General features: G+C 46.4%; 1 protein-coding gene across 1 annotated transcript in view; it reads left to right on the top strand.

Annotated features, from left to right (window-relative positions):
- COL6A3 (collagen type VI alpha 3 chain) overlaps positions 1-25,940 on the top strand; it is a 64,404-nt gene that overhangs the window by 13,341 nt on the left and 25,123 nt on the right. Inside the window, 14 exon segments of the mRNA XM_050900264.1 lie at positions 862-1,464; positions 5,612-6,214; positions 9,040-9,639; positions 10,957-11,540; positions 14,247-14,859; positions 16,012-16,634; positions 17,244-17,826; positions 18,248-18,847; positions 20,508-20,854; positions 21,347-21,425; positions 21,777-21,922; positions 23,332-23,424; positions 23,860-23,913; positions 24,952-25,023. Of these exon segments, the coding sequence (XP_050756221.1) occupies positions 862-1,464; positions 5,612-6,214; positions 9,040-9,639; positions 10,957-11,540; positions 14,247-14,859; positions 16,012-16,634; positions 17,244-17,826; positions 18,248-18,847; positions 20,508-20,854; positions 21,347-21,425; positions 21,777-21,922; positions 23,332-23,424; positions 23,860-23,913; positions 24,952-25,023 (5,600 nt within the window).

Here is a 25,940-nt window from a genome sequence, read left to right as displayed (position 1 = left end):
CTGCATTCCTTGATTGAATATCCAGAGTCCACATGAAAAATACAGACCAGACCCCTCTATTGATAATCAATGCATCTTTGTGCAAAATAATTAAAGCAAGACAATTTTTGCGTGGCACGGGTTGACAATTGTGTGGGTCAGCTTGCTGGACAAATACCATCGTGTATATGCTGGCAGCTGGTAAAAGAGTTCCAGTGCAAGAATAATAACCAAAACCTTTTCAATTGTTTCTAACAAATGCATTTCAAGTAATAATCCTTCATGGTGGGAGAAGCCAATATATTCAGCTGCTGGTTTTAACCAGCAAAAGAGCAGAATTGCAACAGAGAGACCGAAACTTTCCATGCATCCAGTAAACCGTGGCTTTTTTCTTCCAAAAAAAAAAAAGAAAAAAAGAGACTGCAATGAGGAAAACCTCCTACGAATATTATTGTCCTCGCCCGTTATCTTCAGGGTGAACTACCACCAAAACCCACCTTTTTCTTTTGGCTCTGTCTAAGTATTTGGACAGTACCGGCCACGGATGGAATGGATCTAGATTTTGAAAAATTATATTTTGCCAAGTTTTCTCCTCGCGTGCCAATAATGCTGACCCCCGTGTAACTGCAGCCACTGGCTGAGGTTGTGTCCACTCGAGCCGTCTCTTGATAGGTAGCCAATGCTACTGGGATGGGGCTGGGAGCTCGTATTCAATCAGAATGCAGAACTAAGAGGCAAACATCACCTCCTCAGTGAACATGTGTTTTGTTTTCTCATTTTCGTGTTTCTTACTGGTTTTCCAAGAAACATGTCAGAACACTGTACAACCGCATGTAATCACTCATTTTAATGCTTTCACCTTTTGCATTTCTTTTTTTAAAGCTCAAGAGTCCGCTGACCTTATTTTCCTTATTGATGGATCAAACAACATCGGAAGTGTCAATTTTCAAGCCATACGTGATTTCCTTGTAAATTTGATTGAAAGCCTCAGAGTTGGAGCTCAGCAAATACACATTGGGGTGGTGCAGTATAGTGATCAACCCAGAACCGAGTTCGCTTTGAACAGCTACTCCACAAAAGCGGATGTTCTGGATGCCGTGAAGGCACTTAGTTTCCGCGGTGGCGAGGAAGCGAACACCGGTGCGGCACTGGAGTTTGTGGTGGAGAACCTCTTAACCCAGGCGGGAGGCAGCAGGATAGAGGAAGCGGTGCCTCAGATTTTAGTGCTGATAAGTGGTGGAGAGTCTAGTGATGATATCCGAGAGGGCTTGTTAGCGGTGAAGCAAGCTAGTATATTTTCATTTAGCATTGGGGTCCTGAATGCTGACAGTGCAGAGCTGCAGCAGATTGCTACTGATGGAAGCTTCGCATTTACTGCCCTGGATATCCATAACCTTGATGCTCTTCAAGAATTAATACTGCCCAACATTGTTGGAGTGGCCCAAAGACTCATTTTGTTAGAGGCCCCAACCATTGTGACTGAAGGTATGTATGCCTTTCTAGACTTGCATTTCGATGAATCGATGAATGAATGAGCTTTTGCACGCTTTAAAAAACACATTTATTTTTTTAATTTAATTTTTTAATTTTTGCAACGCATCTCTCTGGTCTGGTTATGGGGAAACAATGGGAAAGACGAATAGTCCTACGGCTAGTGTGCAGAAACTCATTTGCCCAGTGGGTTATCTTTTGAAAACTGTGAGGTTTTGTGTCAATAACGGGCATGGCATGGGGTTTTAAAGGACACAAGCAGAGTATAAAAAAGCTTACAGAATCCTTACTGGGGTATCTAAGCACCCCAGGAGTAAATACTGCAGCACTGTCAGTTCTGAAAACATTTATGTCATGTAAGCTTACGTTGTATGTCTGTTGAAAGTGTCATGAGAATGAAATGTGACTGGGGAAGCTAACAGGGATGTTAAATGGATCCCTGTTTCACAGAGTTGAAGTTATCAGCTTGCTAAAACAGTAAAATTCTGTACCTCATTGAAACTGCACTATCCTTCGGAAAAGGGTGAAATTCCTGTGCTGTTGAACTTAAAAGCAAAACAGCCCTTAGTTCTTCTGAAGTGAAATCCCTACCTTGCTAACATATATTTCCCTTCAATTCGTAAGCTGAGAAAGTTTACAGCTTTCCGTGAGGCCATGGGAAATGAAAATGTAGGCGTCAATATTCCACTTAGGTCACTTTGTCACTCTTAAGTCCCCATTGACATTATTTCTGGACTAGCATTAGCTTGGGTGCAGCAGAATAATGAATATCTGGAGCAAGTAGGTCATTAAGCGTTTCTCACCCTATGGTTTTATGACTAAGTTGAATTTACTGATAGAGAGGCTTTATGAAAGACACAATATGTCATTTTTCAGAGGCCCCTGGAAAGGGCCAGGCTGGAGTTGCTGCACTTAATTACTAGGACAGTTAATGCAAACAACACTTCTGGGATCTGAGTGCCAGTCTGGAGTTCTGTACATACCGTTCAACTCATGACGTATGTTGACATATAAAACTGCATTCCAGATGTCTTCGCTGATCTATGTCTAAACATGGTTGCTATCCCGTGGCTCAAATCAAAGGGAGGAATTTGCCTAAAAGATCATTTTATGACCTTGCCTTGATTATTCCAGCAAAGAACATAAAGAACTTTTGCTTGTAGCACCCCACAAGAACCAAATTTAGCTAAATAAGCTGAAGTCTGCATGTCTAGCTAAAATGTGCACGCCAGGACCCATGCAAGTCAATGGAAAACCTCTCGTTCTGCCCCTCTGATTTTTAACAGTTTGAATGGCAAGATTTATAATGTTGGTACATTTGGTTTCATCTGCACTTGCATATTTTTCACTTAAAATGCCAGCTCATTTGTAGAAGGCACTACAGTAGCATCAGCCTGTGCAATTACATATAGAGGGATACGCTAAATGGAGAAGTGGGTATTTTCAAAGGAGCTTTAGGGAATTTCCTTTCCCTAGCATCCACAGCAATTAATTTTGACTGGTCTGCTTGATTCACATCAGTGCCTTGGAAGTCTGCAGCATAAAGCACTGCTTTGGGAAACACACCGCAGCCTGAAAGGGATGCCAAACCCATTGAGGTGCCAAGCGTTCCTGTGAAATACTGAAGTCACCTCGCTTCACTTTAGCTCTCCGGCTGTACGCTAGTCCTTCTGGGACGAATGGATGTCTCAAAGAGCCTTTCTGCCTCTCTTCTCCCCTCTCCTTTAGCTACTGGGGAAGCCTGGATCGTTACATTAGACGTGCTTCACCAAAGATAGCTGAGATGGCAATGAGGAGGGAACTATGCAGGGCCGGGTTCAATGCTGACACCCTCCAACATTCTCAACTTTTAAAGTCAAAGATACAATGCTTTGATCCCAAATCCTTTGAAATTCCTGGGAGACTTGCCATCAGCTTTACTGGGCTCTGGATCAGACCCTATGAGATGTGTACAGCCTTGCTTAAATGCTTTTGCTTTAATTGTGTCCATTGAAATGATCACCGTGGGGTGTTTCTTCCTGTGGGTTTTGGTTTCAGTTCTTGCATTCCTCTTCTCTAAGGAAACAGACTGCAGGATTTGAGAGCTGCAAGAGGAATGAGTAGCAGAGGGAGCTATTCCTTCCCAGCCTCCCTCATCTTTGCAAAGCCCCTTTCATGTTTCCCAAAAACTTCTATATAAAGTAAAAAGTTTTCAGGGTCTCCATTTTTGGGTATCTAGCTGCTGACAAGCTAAGGAAGTGCTTTGGACCTCTCTCCTGGGTGATACAAAGCAGAGATTTCAGCCCTTGTTATCCATTTAGAAAGTTTCCTGTTTTCAGCCCTCTCCTCGGAGTAACTGATGAAGAAAAAAAACCTGGCTGGGGGGATGAATGGTGGAAATCATGGCTCTGGGAAAGGGATCATTTAAACAAACCCTTGTTGCTTTGTGAGTAGCTCTGTTTTGACAGCCTGGGCAGTCAACTGCAAGCCACCAGCAGCTCATGTGAGGCTGTGGCTCGGGGAGGGTACCACCACATTCGCTTCTTGCAGGTTCTCATCATTTTGTGTCCGACAGCACCACGGCGGGCTATTCTAAGCTTCAAATTTTGACAATCGGTCCTTAATCAAACAATTTCCAGCAAGACTCCGTGAGAGGCTTTTGCAAAGGCTCGCGCTTGCTGGCAGAGGCAGGTCTCTCGGGGTCCGAGGGCAGAGGGGGCAGCCGTGTCGCAGATGTCATCTCCGGCTCTAAATCACTCCTTGAGGTAGCCCAATTTCATGGCACTCACCCGTAATGAGAAACCTGATGGAGACCGGCCTTTGGGAGCACTGCTTTCCGTGGCCAGCTGGTGGCCGGCCAAGGAGGACTGCAGCCAAAGCTTTGTTCTTTGTTCAAATCCAAAGTAAATAGCCTCCACGCAGAGGAGCCCTGATGGGCTGAGGGGCTGCCCTTTTCCATCCAGGCAGGACAAGAAAGTGTTTGCTACCACTTGCCCTGAGGGGTGTGAGATCCCGACGATGCTGGGTCTCCTCTTCCCCCAGGCTGTGCGCTGGGCGTAGCAGTGAGCCGGGAGGTGATGGAGCTGCCACCTTGAATATTGACCCCATCTCAGGAGCTCTTAGGTGGGTAGGCGATTTAAGGACACCCCAGGTCCAAAGTAACACAATGATCCGTAATGCTCCAGCATAACTTGGAAGCAACACAAGGTTTCCTTTTTCACTTCAATGGCACGAAATCAGGGAGGTGATGATGTGACTGGGGTTGTCTAAAAGATGGTATTAAGATTATCTCCCGTGATGATCATGTATAATGCTTTCATCATAATGGTATTGGTCTTGTTAATATTTACTGTTTTTTCATGTGGATTTGCTGTATTAAATATGATGGTGTTTTGGTTCCAATGCTGCAAAACAGGGTTTTTTTCCCTCCCTAACTGTCTTCCTTCAAACTTAGCCAGGGAACTGGAAAGCTAATTGTGCTCTTTCTGTGTCCTATGCCATCGTCAATAATAAAGTTTCAGAGATTACAGCCTAGGGGACCTGTTTTGTTAAAGACATGGCAACCAGAATATAATTCAGCTCTTCCATGACTGGACTAGCTGTGCCAAGAAAAATCGTAACTTGTTTTTGTTAGATAAGGAAAAAGATGTAGGATGTGAAGACCCAAAGTCCAGGTATGTTGAGTAAGTGGAGACTGTTCTTTACTTGTGTCATTGCTCTTGGGAACCTAATCCTTCTGAGACCAAACTACACTCTGGCACGATTCAGATGGCTCCACTGCAGATAGAAGGAGCAGAACCTGCTTATTTTATCTCATGTGCCAGCTGAGTGCCAAGATTTCTCCTGACTGTTTGACTGTTTGCCTTTCTTTCTTGTTTTGACATGTATATGCATTTGAATACTAAGTTTTATAACCAACGCAATTCTTGCAACTCTTCAACTCTTCTGTGTTTTAGAAAGGGGAAACATTCAATCAGATTTCTTATTAGCCCTCTGCTAGAACCTAAAAAATAATTCTGTTTTGAAAGCAAGACCCTTTTAAAGATGTTGAGAGTAACGGAACTCCAAGCAAACAAGAAGTTTGCTGAACTGTTGACGTAGAACTGATGCACAAAGTGTGGTGAAGGCTTCCGCTAACATTATGTTCATGTATTACTTGCAGTTATTGAAGTGAACAAGAAGGATATAGTCTTCCTGATAGATGGCTCAACTGCTTTGGGGACTGGCCCCTTTAACTCAATTCGTGATTTCGTTGCCAAAATTGTCCAAAGGCTGGAGGTTGGACCCGACCTGATCCAAGTCGCGGTGGCGCAGTACGCAGACACTGTGAGGCCAGAGTTTTATTTTAACACCCACCAGAGCAGAAAGGATGTGATGGCTAATGTGAAGAGAATGAAGCTCATGGGTGGCACGGCACTCAACACTGGCTCGGCACTGGACTTTGTGAGGAACAACTTCTTCACCAGTACTGCCGGGTGCAGGATGGAGGAAGGGGTGCTCCCCATGCTGGTGCTCATCACTGGTGGTAAGTCCAGGGATGCCGTTGACCAAGCTGCGGCGGAGATGAAAAGGAACCGGATAGTGATCCTTGCCATTGGATCGAGAAATGCCGACCTGGCAGAACTTCAAGAAATTGCTCATGAGAGAGATTTTGTGTTCAACCCAAATGACTTCCGCGTTCAGTTCATGCAAGCCATTCTTCCTGAAGTGCTGTCGCCTATCCGGACACTCTCTGGAGGACTGATTATCCAAGAACCACCGCCAGGTAATTAATTACCTTTTTCTAATTACAGAGATATGGTTTATATGTTTGTCAACTCTTATTCTATGACATGTAGAGATAAGGGGGGAAAAAAGCATCGAGCACATGTTTCAGCATAGCTAAATGTTGTCTCTTTGATTTGCAAAATGTGCATGAACAGATCGGTGAATTTGGTAGCGTGGTTGTTGTTACAACTTTGTCATTCCTTCCTGGAGATTTTTGTCCCATTCCATATTTGTGACCGACATTTAAAGGCCTGGACGTGGAAGATGTGCTTTACCAGTTAGGTACTGAAATCATTCAGTGGAGGCTTTTTCTGTCACTTAGGGTTTGTGTAACCTATGAACAGGACACACTGTGAATGTTATAATCTCTTCCTCAGTTTGAAAATTATCCGTAGTGGATATTTGCTCAAGAAAGTTTAAAAGTTTCTTCTGAGTGTAAAGAAAACAAGCAAATTTATTCATGGAGATGTTCAGAGAAAGCTAGCCTGACACTGTTGGACTGAAACTCACCCTTTAAGAACATATTTACAGTTTTCTTGTCATTTACCCAGCTCAAGCCCTAAGAGGCGTACGAGACTATTGTAGTGTTGATTGTAATTTAATCTGGTTAGAAGATGATCCAAAGCCCCGTGAAGCCAGTGGATTCTTTTTACTTGGTCTTGCCATTGACATCAGTAGACTTTGGAAGCACTCCAATCGCTAGAGTCATGTCTTTTGAGGCAGTTTCCCCTGCATTTCAAGAGGTGTTCTAGCTGCATAGAGATTTTATACCAAATTTCTCAGGATTTCTTCCCAATAGAGATGCTTGAGGTTGAATTAATGTTGCGCTAGATCATATCTGAACCTTGCATTTCTGTCTCATGGCATATAAACATTAGAAAAACAGGACTTCTTCCAGCTGCCGGTAAGGTCAATAGTGAGGTTCCCATTGGCTTAAGTGGGTGTCGAACCATGTCCATATTTTTTCTAGTTTCTCCAAGTAATTTAAAATTATAAACTGTAGTGCAAAAGAAACTGAGTTTTTGGAAAGGGTCCTTAAAGAGTTAAAGCCTATGACTGATTTACATGAAGAGCAGACCTTTTAAAATCAGTTTGCCAATACTTGTCCTTAATTAAGATGAATATCACGGGACTGATCATTTAATAAGCTTTTTTTCAGAATGTGTTTCCTGCTAATACAGTTTTGCATGGCTATACACCAAACCTGACATCTTTATTTTTCAATGTAAATTTAAAATGTTCCTATACTTCCTTGTTCTTTAAAGCTCATTCATGCAGCTTCGCTTTTTTCCCAGTCCTTTTGCTCTACTGTACTCACAGCTATTCACATACACAATAAGCAAGTAATCATATCCTACTCCATAAAATGACTGTTATTAGTAACAGAACTGATTTTGACACATTTCAACTAGATATTGTCTCACCCTGGGCCTTGAATGGCACTTTTCTGGGAAAAGTCAAAAATACACAAAGTCAAGACAATCTGTAAAATCTAAGAGCAATGCCTGTACTCTGAAGAGCCCTTTTCTCCCTTTTGGTTTTAATATCTCAGTATTTATATACTTTATATATAGGACAGCAAGCTTACAGGGACAAGGCATGCTAGAGAGATGGATGAATATAGCCATATACCCATAGGTAAATGCTTTAAACAGAAAGATAATGAACAGAATTAGCAACAGGCATAAATATATTCTCGAATAACTTAATTGGAGGAAGGCATCCAGGGGTGAGGAGCCCACTCATCAGTTCTCCGAGATCTTCTTTAAAGTTTTGGCATTTTGGTCTGTCACCTGGACATGACGTGTTTAGAGCAAAAAGCACAGGGGAATGATCCTGTGGTGTCTTTGGAGTGACGTTGCAGATTTCTGTCTTGGGGCTCAGATGCTGGGAGACAGCCCAGGAAGGATTTAACCTCAAAAAAGGAGCTGAGAACTGGCTGGTTACTGCCAAAAGTGGGAAATTTCTCCCCCTTCAACAGCCCGCGAAATGGATGTCTATAACTGCAGACATAAAAATGCAGTTTTCTGCATCAAATGCAGACGTCAAAAAGGCAGGTGTCTCAGGCAGCCGTTGCTGCCTTGTCTGGACCAGCTTTTCTAAGCCTATTAGTAAAAGCTATTTTTAATACCCACTCAAAATACCAACCAAATTGGTTACTTGGCAGAAGTGTTTTCCCATGCAAGTGGAGCCTAACTACAGCGCGGGCCAGCTGCTGCTGGCTGCGCAGCATGGCCATGGAAGTCACTGCAGGGCAGGACATGGTCCTCTACATCTAGGGATGCGTGGGAGCGTCCCCATGGAACGGGGGATTGCTTAATAAGGGGGTGATAGCGCTGGGTGTCAAAGCACACTTTAGGCGCCAGAAAGCAGAAACGTTCCCTAAAGGTTTGTTGGAAAGCCCCGAGTAAATGCGTGGTGACTTGCAGATAAGCAAGGTGTCTGCGGGCGTAGTTCAGTGTTGCTCCACCAAAATCAATGAAGCTGCCTTTTGCCGGCTAAGGGTCTGGCCCAGGGCATGCAACTCTGGCATTAGCAGCCGTTGAAAACATCTGCCATGACAAAGGCTGAGCCCCGTTGATAAACCTGACGTTTAAAAGACTTTTCCGTACATCAGAAACCTCCCCTGCCCCATTTAGTCATTTCCAGCAAGGTCCTTGTTACTTCTGTGCTGATCACACTCTTTCTCTTCTCTTTTTCTCCCCGCTTCCTCCTAACAAGGTTTACATGCGTGTACAGCGTATGCTGTATGCACACATGAAAAAAAAATTTCTATTTTTGTTTTCTGTGATGTCTCATGTTATTTTCTGTGCTCTACTGCAGTTCAAGTAACCAAAAGGGATATCATCTTTCTTTTGGATGGATCACTCAACGTCGGAAATGCCAACTTCCCCTTTGTGCGTGACTTTGTTGCCACCCTAGTTAACTACCTTGATGTCGGCAGTGACAAAATCCGAGTTGGCTTAGTGCAATTTAGCGACACTCCTAAAACCGAGTTCTTTCTATACTCGTACCAAACCAAATCAGACATAATTCAACGTATGGGGCAGCTGAGGCCCAAGGGTGGGTCAGTGCTGAACACTGGCTCTGCACTGAACTTTGTGCTTTTGAATCACTTCACGGAAGCTGGTGGGAGCAGAATAAATGAACAAGTGCCGCAGGTCCTAGTCCTGGTGACGGCAGGGAGGTCTGCCGATCCCTTCTTGCAAGTTTCCAATGAATTAGCTCGGGCTGGAGTGCTGACTTTTGCTGTTGGAGTTAGGAGTGCGGATAAGGCAGAACTTGAACAGATTGCCTTTAATCCAAGAATGGTATATTTTATGGATGATTTCAGTGCTCTGGCAGCTTTACCCCAGGAGTTAAATAAGCCTATAACAACATATGTTAGTGGAGGTGTGGAAGAGGTTGCACTCACCCCAACAGGTAATACCTACCTTCCTTCATGTTGACTGCATTAAATTAATCTTGTTTCTCTTGACAGTTTGTTCCCAATGTACACCTCCACATCTGTCCAAGGCCCCGAGTCCTCAAAGCGGTCAGGGCTGTGCAATCAATATGTGGCTTGAGACTGGCAGCTCTTAATTTTGTTCAAGTCATTGCTAGCACGCTTGAAAGACAGCACAATTTTAAGTCTTTTGGCAGGTCAGGACTGAAGGAGGATCCGAGTGAAGCTATGCCCACCAGTCACTTACTCAGCTGTTCCTTTTCTGTTGCCATAATAATGTCACAACCTGTAAATGCATCGTCTGCACTAGCTCAGGCATCGGGAGCGTGCACTTTTGGCCACGAGGAGTGGTATGGAAAGGTTAAAGTCGTGCCAAAGAGCACAGAGGAGCAGAGGTCTAGTCAGGTACAGGTGGCCGAAACCTTCCCCAGAGCCACTTTGTCAAAGCGCTGTTATCACGCTGTCACAGAGGCTGAATTTGACGCCAGATATTCAAAGTTATCCTCCAACATTAAACCCAAAAGCTGTTGGCAAGTTTAACCCTTTTTAAACAGGTATTTGCTCACTAATTCCCTTATTGTGGCTATGTGCATATGAAGACATAAGAACAACCAGGATTGTTTAGTATAGAAAGGAGACCATTAAGATTAATATGAAAGATGTTAAGACACACAGATATGAGATGCTTGGTTTTGCCTTGGATATTCAATGAGATTAAAAGGGCATCAGATGGAGACAGGTAAAAGGTTTTTTCTCTTCCCAAAGTCATAACTCGCCTGTGTATTTAGATGCTCCTTGTGACGCAACTGGGAGACGTACTTTAAGAGAATACAGAAAATGCTTTGTGTGCGTACGTATGTATGAACTAATGTCTATTTGTTATCTGCTGAGCCTTTAAATAGAAAAAAACCCAATCCTCCACTGCTGTTGTACTTCATGCCTGTATTATCATCATATTGCTAGACCATAAACATCTAGACCATAGACATAATCTGAAACAGCCAATTTGTAATATGACTGATATGATGTGATGCAATATATGATATGACTATCTGGTGCCTAAATTTATTGAGTCTTAGGATAGAGGTGTCCTTGCTTCCCCTTCCTCCTCAGAGAAATAAGTCAAAGGTACTGTTTAGTCCTGTAGCCTTTGAATACTTTGGTAAATGAAAATCACTTGCTTTGCATATTGAAAACGAGCTAATTTGCAGAGAAGTTTCTAGGATGACGTTTAAGAAGAAAAATGTCTTCATATCTTTTTTTTTCCCCTCTTTTCATTTGTGAATTTATTCTAGAAAGCAAGAAAGATATTTTATTCCTGATTGATGGCTCAGCCAACCTCTTGGGTAGCTTTCCTGCCGTCCGGGACTTTGTACACAAAGTCATTTCTGACCTGAATGTGGGTCCCGATGCCACACGAGTAGCTGTAGCTCAATTCAGTGACACCATCCAAGTTGAATTTGACTTTGCCGAACTCCCGTCTAAGCAAGACATGCTTCTCAAAGTGAAAAGGATGAAGATAAAAACCGGGAAGCAACTGAACATTGGGGCTGCGCTAGATGAAGCTATAAGGAGGCTGTTTGTGAAGGAAGCTGGAAGCAGGATCGAAGAAGGGGTTCCTCAGTTTTTGGTCGTCCTTGTTGCTGGAAGATCAACCGACGATGTGGAGCAACCATCAGATGCTCTGAAGCAAGCTGGAGTTGTCACCTTTGCTATCAAAGCCAAAAATGCCGACCCCGTAGAACTGGAAAGGATCGTTTACGCCCCGCAATTCATTCTGAACGTCGAATCCCTCCCTCGAATTTCAGAGCTTCAGCCAAACATAGTCAACCTGTTGAAAACTATCCAGCTTCAGCCAACAGGTACAGGGAGCCCCGGGGTTTCCAAGAGGCTGAAAGACACCACTTACATGCCCCCCTCATTTTGGTAACTGGGGCAATTGGGTCTGGTGATGTTTAAAACGATTATGTAGAAACTGCTATTGTACTTGGATTTTCCTCTGGTCAGACCCTGATCCAGCAAAGCATTAAGGTCCAAACTGAATTTTAAAGATGACTAAGGAAAAAGCCTTTTGTTCGGCTGCAAGAGCTGCAGTAGGTGCTGTTACCAGTGTGTAAAACATGGTACAAACCTGAAATAGCAAAGAGTCGTTGCCCCAGAGATCTTGCATAAATTGATGTGCAATGCTGGGCAAGGGCTAGAAGAAGCAAATAAAGGCTTGTCTCATTTTCTCTTTCCATTCTCCCCTTTCTGGGGGAGTAGTAGGGAGTAAGGAGCACTGCAGCACGCTGGATTTGCTCTTGCTCTGTTATTTCTTACGGGATATGACGGCAGTTTCTACATTTTATACCTACGCACCAATAAATTAGATGCTCTTGACTCAGTTACCGTTACAAGCTCAGTAGATGAGTATGGATTAATTGAAGAATAAAAAAAAAAAAAAATCATTAACAGAATCACACAGCCACAATTGTAAATTCACACTGTGGTACTGGAAATTAGGTATGTTCAGCTGTGTGATTTCCTGAGGCTCTCCTAATTTGAGAATTAACCTGTCTCCCAACAGCAGGTGGGGACAAGGAAGAGTGTAATAACATCCACGACATCTCTCTGTAAAAGTCCTGGGCAGATGGACTTAGAATCATAGAAACATAAAAAAGAAATAGGGCTGGAAGGGATCTCAGGGTGCCATCTGCTACATACCCTTGTCCCCAACAGGATCTTCTTGTCCAGAACCAGCCGACATTGGTCTAATCTGTTCTGAAAACCCTCTGGTGGAGAAGATTTCCCAGCCTCCATAATCAATCTGTTCAATTGCTTTTATCTGTATCAGCAGATATTCTTCCTTAATGTCAAACCTCTGCCTTCCTAGTCATAGTTTAAGCCTTTTACATCTCCTTCAACTCAAGAAGGATACAGATGTCAGCTCATTCCCGTGTTCTGTGTGACAGCCTTTCATTTACTTCAAGCTTGCCATGTACGTCTTGTCTCGGTCCTCATGTCACCAGCTGTGTACCCAGCTCATTCAATCTTTCCTTGTAGGTCTTGTAGGTTTTCTACTTTTCACCCTTGTCTCTCCAACATCAGCCTGCTCCAAATGACCAGAGCGTAACAGTGGAGTCCCCTGGTCATCTCTTACCCCATCCTTTCCATGTGGGGTCATTGCCCTTCCCGTATTTGTGCAGCTTCTGCCTCAACATGGACTAGTGCAACAGCTAGTGCCCTTGAATTGCATCCTCCTTTTTCAAACCATTTCTGTCTTGTCAAGATCATTTTGAATCCCTTTGACCACCAAGTACGGTGAGTAATTGTGCTAATTGCTCACAAATAGCTGCATCCACCTACTTTTCCTAGTGTTCTTGGTTAAAAGAGAGCCACCTCATAAAAGTACTCATATTTTTTTCTTCTTTATCTGCTACCCAGACACTTTTGATAGGACTGTCTTCCCCTGCTCCTGAACTTCAGAGGAAGTGTATGAAACTGGGATACACCAGGCAATGTCTGCTCCCTCTTCCTGCCTCTATTGCTCAACACAAGCTATATTAATATTCCAGTCCTATGCATTAACCCACCAAGCTTCCAACATTCCTCTTAAATAATAAACTGGATCTGAAGTCTGCATTAAGACTTCAACTGCCCTTGTTAACTCTTTATATATCTAGTATTCATAAGCAGATATTTAATATTTTCTTCAGAGGGACAGATCACGCTCCTGTTTGTCCCACTTGACGCTGCTATGAACAAGCCAACGGCACTTTTGGGGATGCCATCCATCAGTTGCTGTGTTTGAGAGGCAGTGATGTTTTCTGCTTGGCTGAGCCAAAGCTTTTCAATTCTGTTAGTCTACAGCAGAACGCGTCAACAGTTCTCTGATCTTTGACATTTCACGGTCTTGGTTTTTAAAAAAAAAGAATGTTTGGTCACAATTAGCATTTTTTTGTGCTTGCAGTTAGTAAAAAAAAAAAAAAAAATCAGTCTCTAGCATTTTAGAAAAGCATTTCAGCATTTTCAGTTGTATGTCCTTCCCAGCAAATTCTTATTTTGTCTGAGCATGCGCAGGATTATTTATTTCTAAGTTCAGTAATGCCTCAGAAAAGCTTTTCTCTCCCTCTCTTCACCGGCTCCCTGTGAGCACCCTCTCTGCAGTATGCCATTTCATTCAGAAACTCAGTTTTCTCTGGGAGCAAAAGATCCCTGATGTCCCAGACTCCTGTTGCATATTGCAAAGCCATGTGCCAGCTTCCCCAGACCCCTTGGGAGCAGACGGCTTCTCCCAGCCTCAGGTAGGAGATGGCACCCAGAGTCCCTTGGCACCCTCTTTCCTATGGGTCTATGATTCTATGACTCGGTGGGTAAGGCACGGCACACGTTGCACTGCGGTTTCCACCGACTTCCACCCATCTGCCTCTTCGCCAGGGATTGCAACCGATGGCAAAGGAACCGAACCATCCATCCTGACACCTCGCTTTCCCCTCCCTGAGCTTTTGTACTCCTTCGGTTCAATGTATGGGGAGAATAATAATCACTGCAAAAGAGAATCTCACTTATTCCCCCCTTCCCTTACTTGTCTCAAACAGTAGTTGAGAGAGGTGACAAGAAGGATGTGGTGTTTCTACTCGATGGCTCGGATGGTGTCAGAAGAGGTTTCCCTCTACTGAAGACCTTTGTCCAAAGAGTTGTTGAAAGCCTGGATATTGGTCGTGACAAGGTCCGTGTCGCCGTCGCGCAGTACAGCAACGTCATACAACCCGAGTTCTTACTCGACGCCTACGAAGACAAAGCAGATCTCATCAGCGCCATCCAGGGACTGAGGGTTATGGGAGGATCTCCTCTGAACACTGGAGCTGCCCTCGACTATCTCATCAAGAACGTGTTCACAGTGTCGAGCGGCAGCAGGATAGCGGAGGGCGTCCCGCAGTTCCTGATTCTGCTGACCGCTGACCGGTCCCAGGACGATGTGAGGAGGCCCTCGGTGGTCCTGAAGACAAGTGGCACGGTGCCCTTCGGCATCGGGATTGGAAATGCCGACCTCACAGAGTTGCAGACAATTTCCTTCCTCCCAGATTTTGCTATCTCTGTGCCTGACTTCAGCCAGCTGGATACGGTGCAGCAGGCCGTCTCGAACAGAGTCATCCGGCTGACCAAGAAAGAGATAGAGTCACTTGCCCCTGATCTGGTTTTTACATCACCCAGCCCAGGTGAGAAGATGTTTGTGTCTGCACCGAGAGCCAGCGGCAAAATATGATGTTTAGTAACATCATGGTTGCAACACAAACTGAGAAAAGCAAAGATGGTCACGGCTAAGACTCCAAGTCCATCTTGGTCTCACTGTTGATGTACTTAGGGTTGGTAGGAGCTGTGTAATTAAGCTGAGCCACCTTTAAGCCCAGTCCCTCAAGGTGGTCCATGTTGTATCCACATGGAAGACCCACAAAGCGAATGCTATGACCTTAATCTTATTTTAAGTTGATGGATTTTAAGTCCATGCTATTCCTTCTGGAATGGAAATTGCGTCATTTAGATGCTACAGGGAATCCTTCACACCACTATAAATCAAGGTCAGCTTTCTGCTAAATGTAAGACCTGCTGATGTGTCTTACATTTGCCACGCTTATTCACTGGGGGAAGGGAAACTGGAAGCAGGCGTCAGGAAAAGGATCAGATCTTCCATTTTTGTCTTGCTTGGAATGAAATCCAGCCAGCGTATGCCTGGGATGAAGGGTACCCACCCCAGATCAGTCCCTTGGAAGTCCACCATCCTACTGTCTCTGTTCCCTCCCTTCAGAGCCAGACTGCTTTCCTCCATCCCCATTTATCAGTGTGATATTCAGCGATAATTCAGGCTCTGACCTGAATTACCTGAATTACCACTGCAGTAATGTTTTATTAGGAAGCAAAAAGTCATCCTGGAAAGGCAGAAGCTGAGAGAATAATAGGATAGAAGCTTTCCTAGAGGACAAAGCCAAAGAAAGAGGGGTGGTATTGAGTGTAAAACAACCCCAGGCTGCCTGGCAACCTGCCCTGAGTAAGGAGCATCACCAGGCTATGTTTCCTTGGGTGGCGATCCCACAAGGAATTATTGTTGCAGGTTTCCCCTGCTCCCTCTTGCTTCCTTTGCTCTGGAAGTTGCTGTTCTTGCACAGTCTGGGGATGTGCTTACCAGACTGGTCCTGTCTCTGGGTTGAACCCAGAGCTGCCTGCTGGGGCTCCCAGGAGATATCCCAGGCAACAAAACAATGAGCATCCTCCCCATGGCCAAAGGCATGGGCCAGTGATGTAGATGATGAGCTTAGCTGCTCTCCATAAGCAATGCCTGATGCATCTTCTGACCGCTGCCTTCTTTCCTGCAGCGGGTGTGAAGAGGGACGTCGTGTTCATGGTTGACGGCTCCCGCTATGCGGCCCAGGAGTTCTACCTTGTCCGTGATCTCATTGAGAGGATCGTGAACAACCTGGATGTGGGCTTTGACACCACCAGGATTTCGGTTGTCCAGTTCAGCGAGCATCCCCACGTGGAGTTCCTGCTCAATGCCCACTCCACCAAGGAGGAGGTGCAGAGCGCCGTGAGACGGCTGGTGCCACACGGTGGCCAGCAGGTGAACGTGGGGGAGGCCCTTGAGTTTGTGGCAAAGACCATCTTCACCCGGCCCTCCGGGAGCCGCATAGAGGAGGGTGTCCCTCAGTTTTTGGTCATCCTCTCCTCCCGCAAGTCCGACGATGACTTAGAGTACCCATCACTCCAAGTCAAACAAGTCGGGGTGGCACCTATGGTGGTAGCGAAGAACATGGATCCTGAGGAGATGGTACAGATTTCCCTTAGTCCTGATTATGTGTTCCAAGTCCCCAGCTTCCAGGAACTGCCCAGCCTCGAGCAGAAGCTGCTGACTCCTATTGAAACCTTGACTGGGGACCAAATCAGACGGCTGCTGGGAGATGTGCAGCTCCCTGTAGGTAAGGCTCTGTCAACACCGGCTGCCTCTGGGTTGCTATTCAAGTAAATGTTGCCCAAATGTGTAAATAACTTTCCATCCCTTCTCTATAAACCAAGGTTTTCCTTAGTTAAAAGCAAAGGTGTAGCACGTGTACAGTTTTAGAAGGAACTTTTAGATATGTGGTAATTCTACCCAAGTACCTAAATACATTATAACTTAAGATTTTCAAGACAAGTACCTAAATACGTTACCTATTCTGATTTTTCAAGTCAAATACCGCAATGTGTACAATTGCCTATTGCCATTTAGCAGCTCTCTAGGAAAGAGACGTAAATCTGGGGCAAAATGAAGCTGGAAACATTGACAAGTCCAGAGAAGGGTGTTAATGAACGAAACAGATAAGGCTCTGAGTAACGCACGCTTCGAATATCAGGCAGACTGTTAACACACGCACGCACATTTGCACACAAGCCCTTTTGGAGAGGGTCCCCGAAGCACCGTGCCTAAAGTTGGCTAAAATATGCCGCACCATTTTACATCACACAAGAGCAGACAGCACAGAAATCCTCCAGCAAAGCTTAAGCAAATACTTGGCACACAAATAATTTCCTTTCTTCTTGCTTCCCTGCAGATATTTCTGGTGATGAAAAGGACATAGTCTTCCTCATTGACAGCTCTGACAGTGTTAGGCCTGATGGGCTTGCTCACATTCGGGATTTCATCAGCAGAATTGTTCAGCAGCTGGAAGTTGGGGCAAACAAAGTGCGAATTGGCGTGGTGCAGTTCAGCAATAACGTCTTCCCCGAGTTCTACCTGAAGACCCACAAGTCCAAAAATGCTGTCCTGCAAGCCATCCGCCGCTTGAGGCTTAGAGGGGGGTCCCCCGTGAACGCTGGCAAAGCCCTGGACTACGTGGTGAAGAACTACTTCATCAAGTCTGCGGGGAGCAGGATAGAAGATGGCGTGCCCCAGCACCTAGTCGTCATCCTCGGAGACCGCTCCCAGGATGACGTTAACAGGCCGGCTAATGTGATCACTTCAACGAGCATTAAACCTCTGGGTGTCGGAGCCAGGAATGCGGACAGGGACCAGCTGCAGGTCATTACCAATGACCCTGAGCGCGTGCTTGTGGTACAGGACTTCCCGGGACTCCCAACTTTAGAAAAGAAGTTGCAGAGTATTCTTGAAGAGCTTCCGATACCTACAACAGAAACCCCTGAATTTCCAGTACCTGGTAAGACTGCTATTCATCCTGTGGACTTTTCTGGACAGAGCACAGATAGAATTTGTATAATGTGGAAATGATTCCATAATAACACCTTTTGATTCCCAACCCTTTAGTCGCATTGATTTAACGAACACTTTGAAGACGATTTTGTTGAGCATAGGAAAGTATAGAGTTAAATTTGAAATGAGACGAGGGTGTCTATCGCAAAAACAAGTAATGTTGTATTAAGTGTAAGAAGTGTTGTATAAAACCTTTCTTTTTGTAGGGATGTAAAATCATGCCAAAGACGAATGAAATTAAAAAAGGTAGAAAGGAGAGAGAGAGAGAAGAGCTTAGTGCTACTTCACAAAGCACTAAGCATCTTAAATATTATATATGCCACAAACAATTATTAATAACTGTGTTCTCTTTGTAATCTTTTCAGGAGGTAAAAAGCAGGCTGACATTGTGTTTTTGCTGGATGGCTCCATCAATCTGGGGAGAGATAACTTCCAAGAAGTTCTCCAGTTTGTCTACTCTGTGGTGGATGCCATTTATAGGGATGGCGACTCTATCCAGGTAGGACTGGCCCAGTACAACTCGGATGTCACCGATGAGTTTTTCCTCAAGGACTACTCCACCAAACCTCAGATTTTAGATGCCATCAACAAAGTCATCTACAAAGGTGGCCGAGTGGCAAACACCGGCGCAGCCATCAAGCATATCCAGGCAAAACACTTTGTGAAGGAGGCCGGCAGCCGAATCGACCAGAGGGTGCCCCAGATCGCCTTCATCGTCACGGGTGGGAAGTCCTCGGATGACGGGCCCAGTGCCTCCTCGGAAATCACGCAGAAAGGCGTCAAGGTATTCGCGGTCGGCGTGAGAAACATCGACCTGAAGGAAGTCAGCAGGCTGGCCAGCGAGAGCGCCATGAGTTTCAGAGCGTCCACAGCCCAGGAGCTGTCTGAGCTGAATGAGCAGGTCCTGGTTACGCTGGAAGCCGCTATGCAGGAGAAACTGTGCCCAGGAACGACGGACGTTACAAGAGGTAAGCGCGATCCTTTCGTAATGTGCTCAGGTCATTCCCGAGGGTGGCTTTTAATATCCAAGGCGTTTTGATGGACTTGTCCAGCCTGCTCTTGTGCTTTGCCTGAGGTGCAGGACGGGCTCAGACCTCCTCCATGAGCGTGGTGGTAGGCTGCGAACCTTTGGTACGAGAGCTGCCTGTTTGTGTGCTTCAGCACATGAACGACTGGTGTACCGTCACCGCAGAGGTGCCATCATGGTGGAGCAATTTCAGATATGACAGTCAAGCACTAAATCACTGGCCTCCTGGAGCCTCACTGGGGCTCCTTTATCTAGCTGCCTTTGGACTAAGTTTGACTACCTTCCTCCCCAGATGTGCAGGGACATGATGCCAGTATCATGTTGGCAGACCAACTTGTTTAGTGCCAAAATGAGAAGTGATGGCCCTTGTTTTGCCCACTGTGTTTATAACAAGCCAACTGGACTTCTTGGCCTTTCAGTCCCTGGCATGCACGGTGTGCTGGAAATCAGAATTTCTCTTGCCAGATCATCCAGGGTGCCCACTTGATCTCATGACAGGTATATGAGAAAAAGCTAGGGCACAAGCGGCTGTAGTTTAAGGTAAAATTGCCTTAAGAAGGAATCCCATGATTTGGCTACTTCAGAAGCCAAGTGAGAGGAATCGGGGTGAGTAAGTGAGCTGGTATTGCTGTCGGACCAGACTCCCAGCAGCTGGTTTAACTTACTAGAGTACTGCAAGTCCTACTCTCAGCACAACGGACTGTGGCTCAGTCCTCTGGCTTTTGAGCAGAGGCATCTCCCGAACCTCTGGAGAAGCTGCAGGAGAGCCACAGCAGCCCTGAGCTGAGCAGCAGCTCCAGCCAAGGTGAAAAACCGAGCGCAGGGAAAAGCGAACCGCTGCTGGTGGTAACCATGAGTGCTTCCTGAGTGCAGCACCAGTGTGACTGATATCAAAGAAAATTCAAACGCCTCCCTGTTTGAAAGCCTATGTAGGCGCAGGAGACATTAAATCCAGATGAAAGGCATCCAGCAGCCTGATTTCCCCGTGCTCCAGACCAGCGGGCAGCTCGATGGCTGCAGGGTGGCTCCAAGCCCACGCTAAATATTTCTGCAGAAAGGCAGACCGTGCATCGCCTTGTTAGCTCAGGCTGAGCAACTGGAGTGCCTCTTTCTGCCCTAATTCCCAGCTATCCCATATAAATCCCAGCTACACCTTTCAGGGACTTGAGATCAGTCACCTGGTTGTCACCTCCCTCTACATCCCCGTGACTGGAGGACGGTCACTTCAAGCACAGGCAGAAGGTGCATGCACGCTGTGCATGCACTGACAGGTTTTCACGCAGTGGAGAGAATGCAGCAGTCCTGGCTGCCTGATGAAAATGCAAATTTCTGTTGGACTTGGTTTAGTCAGCTCCTCCCAACGTTAAGCAACAATTGCGCAGGAAAAAGTTTAAAATTAATAAAATGCAGATTTTCCCAGGTTATAATTGCTATGATGAAAGGAAGTAGAAGGCACTTGTGTATCAAATGGTGGCAGTTCTTGATACAGAGAGTGACTTCTCTAACGACTAGCAGAATAATTAAGAAAGTCATTACTTGAAAAGCAATTGTGGTGTTGCTCAACGGTGACGCTCTCCTCTCTTTCCGCATTTCCTTTTCAGATTGCGACTTAGATGTGATACTTGGCTTCGATGTCACGGATGTTGGGCCCGGCCAAAATATATTCAATTCCCAGAGAGGTCTGGAGTCGAGAGTCGAGTCCGTGCTGAACAGAATAACGCAGATGCAGAAGATCAGCTGCACCGGCAACCAGGCGCCCAACGTCAGGGTAGCCATCATGGCCCAGGCTCAGGGGGCACCCGTGGAGGGACTGGACTTCTCCGAGTACCAGCCTGAGCTCTTCGAGAAGTTTCAGGGCATGCGCACCCGCGGGCCCTATTTCCTCACGGCGGATACGCTGAAGTCCTACCTGAACAAATTCAGATCCGCGCCCTCCGGCAGCACCAAGGTAAGCCAAAACCAAGGCTGCTGGGACGGTGTTGGCCAGGAAAGCTGACTTCTGAGGTATTTCAGTTGGTAAAGCAACTGTAAATTCATAAAGTTAAAAAATATATTCATTAAATAAGTACATTTATTCACAATAAATTTGGTCACTGAAGGCCTACTTGTTTCCTGCGCTCTCCCTGCATTGTCAAGGTCCTGTCCTGACAATTGCTGAGCATCACTGCAGCCAGTACCCATGAGCACCGCTTGCCTGCAAACTACTTATTGCTTTCCAGATATTTCCCTGTTTGTGCTTTAGCAGCAAACACCTGCATGATACGATGTACAGAAACCTGGCACAGAAATGCAAAGCTTCGTGGCCTGGAAAGGGCGTAGCAATTCCCCCCTCTCCTCTCAGACGAAGCATCCCTTGGAAGAAGGCCCTTCAGGTTGCACATCGATTGTGTTTCACACCTGAAACGTTCTGGGTCCTGACGTAAATTTGTTTCTCTCCTAGGTCATAATCCATTTTACTGATGGTGCAGATGACTCGATAGATCAGCTGGAGGCTGCTTCGTCTGCTTTGCATACAGAAGGTAACTTTTTTACTCTTCAAGGCAGTGATTATACTCCATGTCAACATGTGGCCCATTTCACCACCATTTCTCATGAATCCACCAGCTTTTGATAGTAATGAATACAGATTTCATGATTTCTGCATGCACTTGCTGTTCTTCGTTGCCTTCCTGTGATATTTAGCTGCCTGCTGGCACCTAAGTGTGTGGGTAACTTGCACGGAATGTGCTTAAAGATGCTTGTTCTCTATTGAATAAGCTCCGTCTGCAATCGAAGAGGCAGATAACGACCCGTCCTTACAGGGGAGGGTGCCAGGCTCTGCAGAGCGCCTCGCCCCATCCCGCAGCCCCTTCTGCTTCTCCTCCTCTCAGGTGTCAACGCTCTCATCTTCGTCGGGCTGGACCGAGTGAGCAATTTTGACAAAGTGATGCAGCTGGAGTTTGGTCGTGGGTTCACCTACAACAGACCGCTCAGAGTTAATCTGCTGGACTTGGATTTCGAGCTGGCAGAGCAGCTCGTAAGTAACTTGGCACAGGCAGCGCTGCCTTGTAATGCTGGTGGAAAGCCAACGGCTGGATCTCCTGCGGGGCTGAACTGTAGCTGAATTACACCCTCTTGGCTCTGGTCCTCTCCCCTCCCTACCTCACGTCAGCTCTTTTTACAGATGCCACAGCAAATAAAGTTAAGAGCGGATCATGGCGCTGCCTGGTCTCGTGGCGCTGCCTGGTCTCGTACCACTCCTGGAGAAGCCCGACTCCAGCCGAGGCTACAGCGCGTGGGATCAGGTCGAATGGGATGGGATAAGATGCCATCAAAAGCTGCCGTGCCAAAAAGCCCGCCCTCCGCCTATATTTATACTGTTGGTTTTTTGCACTGTCATGCCTTGTCAGTGCTAAATCTCTTGCAGAAGTATTGCTTTCTAGGTTTCTTTCCTCGAGTTGATACATTGCCTGTATTTCACATATGCTTTTAGCAGATGAAGGAGTTGTTATCCTTTCTTTTTCATAGATTTACTTCCCTCCCATGTATGTAGTCCTGCTCGAGTTCATTGAGTTAATTTGCTATATCAACCTCGGGATATCCAGTTCCTCCCAACTTCACATCTGCTACCAGCATCATTAAGCTCCTTTTCCAGTAGATTTAATAAGATTGGGCTTAAGCACTGATCCCTCTGGTAACCTATCTATCTGGGCCCTTCTCCGCAAACCAAAGTGCAGCCACTTGGGAGTGAACCTTGGGTTTTGGGATAAGAGCTGGTCTTCAGCCTATCCCCAAGTAATTCAGTTGCCTAGGAAAATCCTTTCAAAATGTAAATGTGCAAAGCTGGCAGGAAACGTTTGCAGCCAGCAATGTACTTGGCAAAGAAAGTCATCTTTTTTTTTCTTTCTATTGGATGATGCAAAACCAAGCTGTGATTTCTCTGAATCCATATCTTTCTCTTTTTTTTTTTTCTTTTTCCTCTTTCGCTGCGTGCTCGCAAATTGTTCTCAGCCTGCGGGTTGCTGGTGAGCTACTCACTGCAACGACTTTCTCGTGGCCTATTCCACAGCCTGGATTTGTTTCTTTGGAGATGAGATGATTGGTCTCTTCAGTGACAGGCACCGCTCTGGGGACTGATCTCCTACTAAATGCTCTCTACGAATTCTGCCCCACGCAGTTCCCATTTAAACCCTTGCCTCTGATGTCCAACAGATAACGTTGGCTGCTGCTTCCTAACCATGCAACCTAACCAGTCTGCCAACACACACCACCTTCTCCTGCTGTCGTGGGTGTTTCAAGGCAGAGAGACCCCAAAATGTTGCCGGACCGACGTTATGCTTGGCACAGGAGTGACTGCACAGACTCGAGGGCTTGCAGGAGTTATGGCGTTGGGGCTCTGCCAGGTTTCTAACACCTTCCCGTTGTGTCATGTGCGTTTTGCTGCAGGACAACATCGCAGAGAGGACGTGCTGCAAGGTCCCATGCAAGTGCTCGGGACAGAGAGGGGACAGAGGTGTGCCGGGCCCCATAGGACCAAAGGTAGGTCACTTCATCTGGGGATGAAGGGTCCCTGTGCAAGATCAGCGTCCACCACGGTGGTGATGGGTGGGTGACGTGCAGGCTGCGTACGTTGTAATGGGTGATGCTAACGGGGAGGTCATCTCCACTTACCCCCAATTTTAAAACTGGCCCTGGGCCATGCGCAGCGGCTGAGAGCTGCTCTTCTTCCCCTTCCTCACAGCCTCTGTGTTGTAAAACAACCGAGAGGGCAGGGATGAGTGGCTGGAAGGAGGGTGTGAAGTGTCTTGTGAAACAATTTAGGGATGTCAAAGGGAGATGGTTTCTTTCCTTAACTTGTTTACACAGACGCCCAAGCAGCTGCTTTGTGCAAATCTAGGGAAATCCTGGATATCAATTTAGAGGGAGATCACAGAACTATGAAAGAAACGCAAAATCCTCTCTGTTGTCTTCTAGGGTGCCACAGGTGATCTTGGCTACGGAGGCTATCCTGGTGATGAAGGAGGACCGGTGAGTGATTGCCCCTGCTCTGCACGGTACTGCTCAAATAAGGGACCTCACTATAGTGAAGCGTTTGGAGGCTTTTTCACTAAATATTTTCTGCTGGGGATGTGGGTGTGGATTAGACAAGAGAGCGAGCAGAACTTTGTGTTCCCCCCACCTGATGGCCTGAGTTGCTGGTCCCAGCTGCTCCTGGGAGAAGGTCAGTAAGGAGCTCCTTGAGAGCCGGAGAAGGCACGACAAGGGGAATAACTCCCGTTATTTGATGTGACCCAGCTCTGTGCTATTCCTCTGAGGCAGGTGGGAACGTTTGCCGCTGGTCCCAAGCACCTGTGAGCAGAGCAGGGTGATTATGAACACACTAAAATCCCCAACACCATTAAAGCTGCAGCCTATGCCAAAGTTATCCATACCAAATGCAGCTGAAAGATCTGAGTTAGTCCAAGAGTGGGACCAAGAAGGGGTGTTGCTATCCATCACAGTGGCAGACAACATGAGTCCCATGACTTCTTACTAGCACTGTTCCATCCAAACTCTTACTTCATGAATCCCACATCACCCCTGGAATAAAAAACTCCCCACGCATCACGCCCAGGAGGTGAAGCCGAGGCCAAGGGGCTGGTGGTGCTCATCGCTTTTCCAATAGCACAGGCAGGGGCCAAATGCTGCTGTCAGATATCGCGTGCGATGCAATGTTTTCCTGGGGCTTTAAGGTCAGGATGGGGTTAGACATCTATGCAGAGCTCTGAGGGTTTCGTCTTGTCATTTTATTTTTGAAGGAGAAGTTTTATAAAGCTCTTTCATAGCTGAGAGTTTGGGAAGGATGTTTCTCTCTCAGCGATGAAGACTTGCAGTCGATCTCTACACGAGGAAACGTTGTGGGCAGGAGATGGTGGGGTGGCCGGGCGTTGACCTTTCAAAACCTGATGCTCCGTTTGCTCCTGTGCTTCCAAGTGACCTCCTGCGCTTGCTGATGCACGCAGTTAGCTGAAGAAACGCGCTTAGCAGGCAAACCCTGACCGTCGCGTTTTCCCCTCCATGCAACAGGGTGAGCGTGGACCACCGGGTGTGAACGGGACGCAGGGTTTCCAGGGATGCCCCGGGCACAGAGGAACCAAGGTATGTACGGAAGGAGCCTGCACGGAGCAGACCCAGAGTCCAGCTGGTGGGATTCCACCGAGGGCAATCCCCGCTGCTTTGGGATGTCACGCAACAGCCGCCAAGCCCACCCGAGTGGTGGTGTCCACCTGGCCAAGCACCAAGGCTTTCAGCAGGTGTCATGGCTTTAGCATTACTATGAAGAGCAAAAGGGCAGCCCAGTGACCCAGGCTCAATCTGCAGACAAGGCTGATTTATTTTCTGCAGCCTGGCTCTAGGGGAAAGATGTGAGGAGAGATGGATTTGTTCTTAACACCAAGGAGTGGTGTGTGCACGTCTTGACCCAGGGCTGGGACGGCGTGTGGATGGAAATCTGCTGTTGGGGAGGAGGGAGAAAAGTGAGCCATGGCTGCTGCTTTAAAGAAGAACCTTGAGCAAATGGTTCAGGACAGCAGCCGTGCCACAAGCCAGCAAAGGTGGTGAAACATATAATATTTATGGGAAATATTCAGCGATATTAAGGGATGTTTCCTACCATTTGCTCTGACCACAGGGTCCTCTGGCAGGGAGCAGAGGAGTGTGTGAACCAAGCCTGTTAGTTGCAGCTAAGATACTGAGTCTCTTTAAAAAGCTGTCCAGCCTTGGACAAAGGCATCGAGACTGGATCTGGATTTGTCTAAAAATGGGTGCAGTGGAGAAAGAGTTGTGGCTAAGGAGTAAGCTATTTTATTGGATCGGCTGGCTAAACCCCATGATGCACATATTTTATCTTGGCATGAGTGTTGAGGAGGCAGCTGAAGAAGAAGATTAGCATTAGAGAAATAAGGGGCAGTCGAACCCCGGTGCAGCAAGCCCTGGCTGTCCTGTCCTGGTCCTGGCTCTGGGTCTGCCACCAAGCACAGCCCCCCTTCCCCACCGCATCCCACGGCGATGAACTG

This window comes from Gymnogyps californianus, chromosome 7 (assembly GCF_018139145.2).
Source record: "Gymnogyps californianus isolate 813 chromosome 7, ASM1813914v2, whole genome shotgun sequence".
Classification (NCBI taxonomy): domain Eukaryota; kingdom Metazoa; phylum Chordata; class Aves; order Accipitriformes; family Cathartidae; genus Gymnogyps; species Gymnogyps californianus.
Note: the sequence above shows the minus strand (reverse complement) of the source record. Positions and strands in the feature narration are given on the sequence as shown.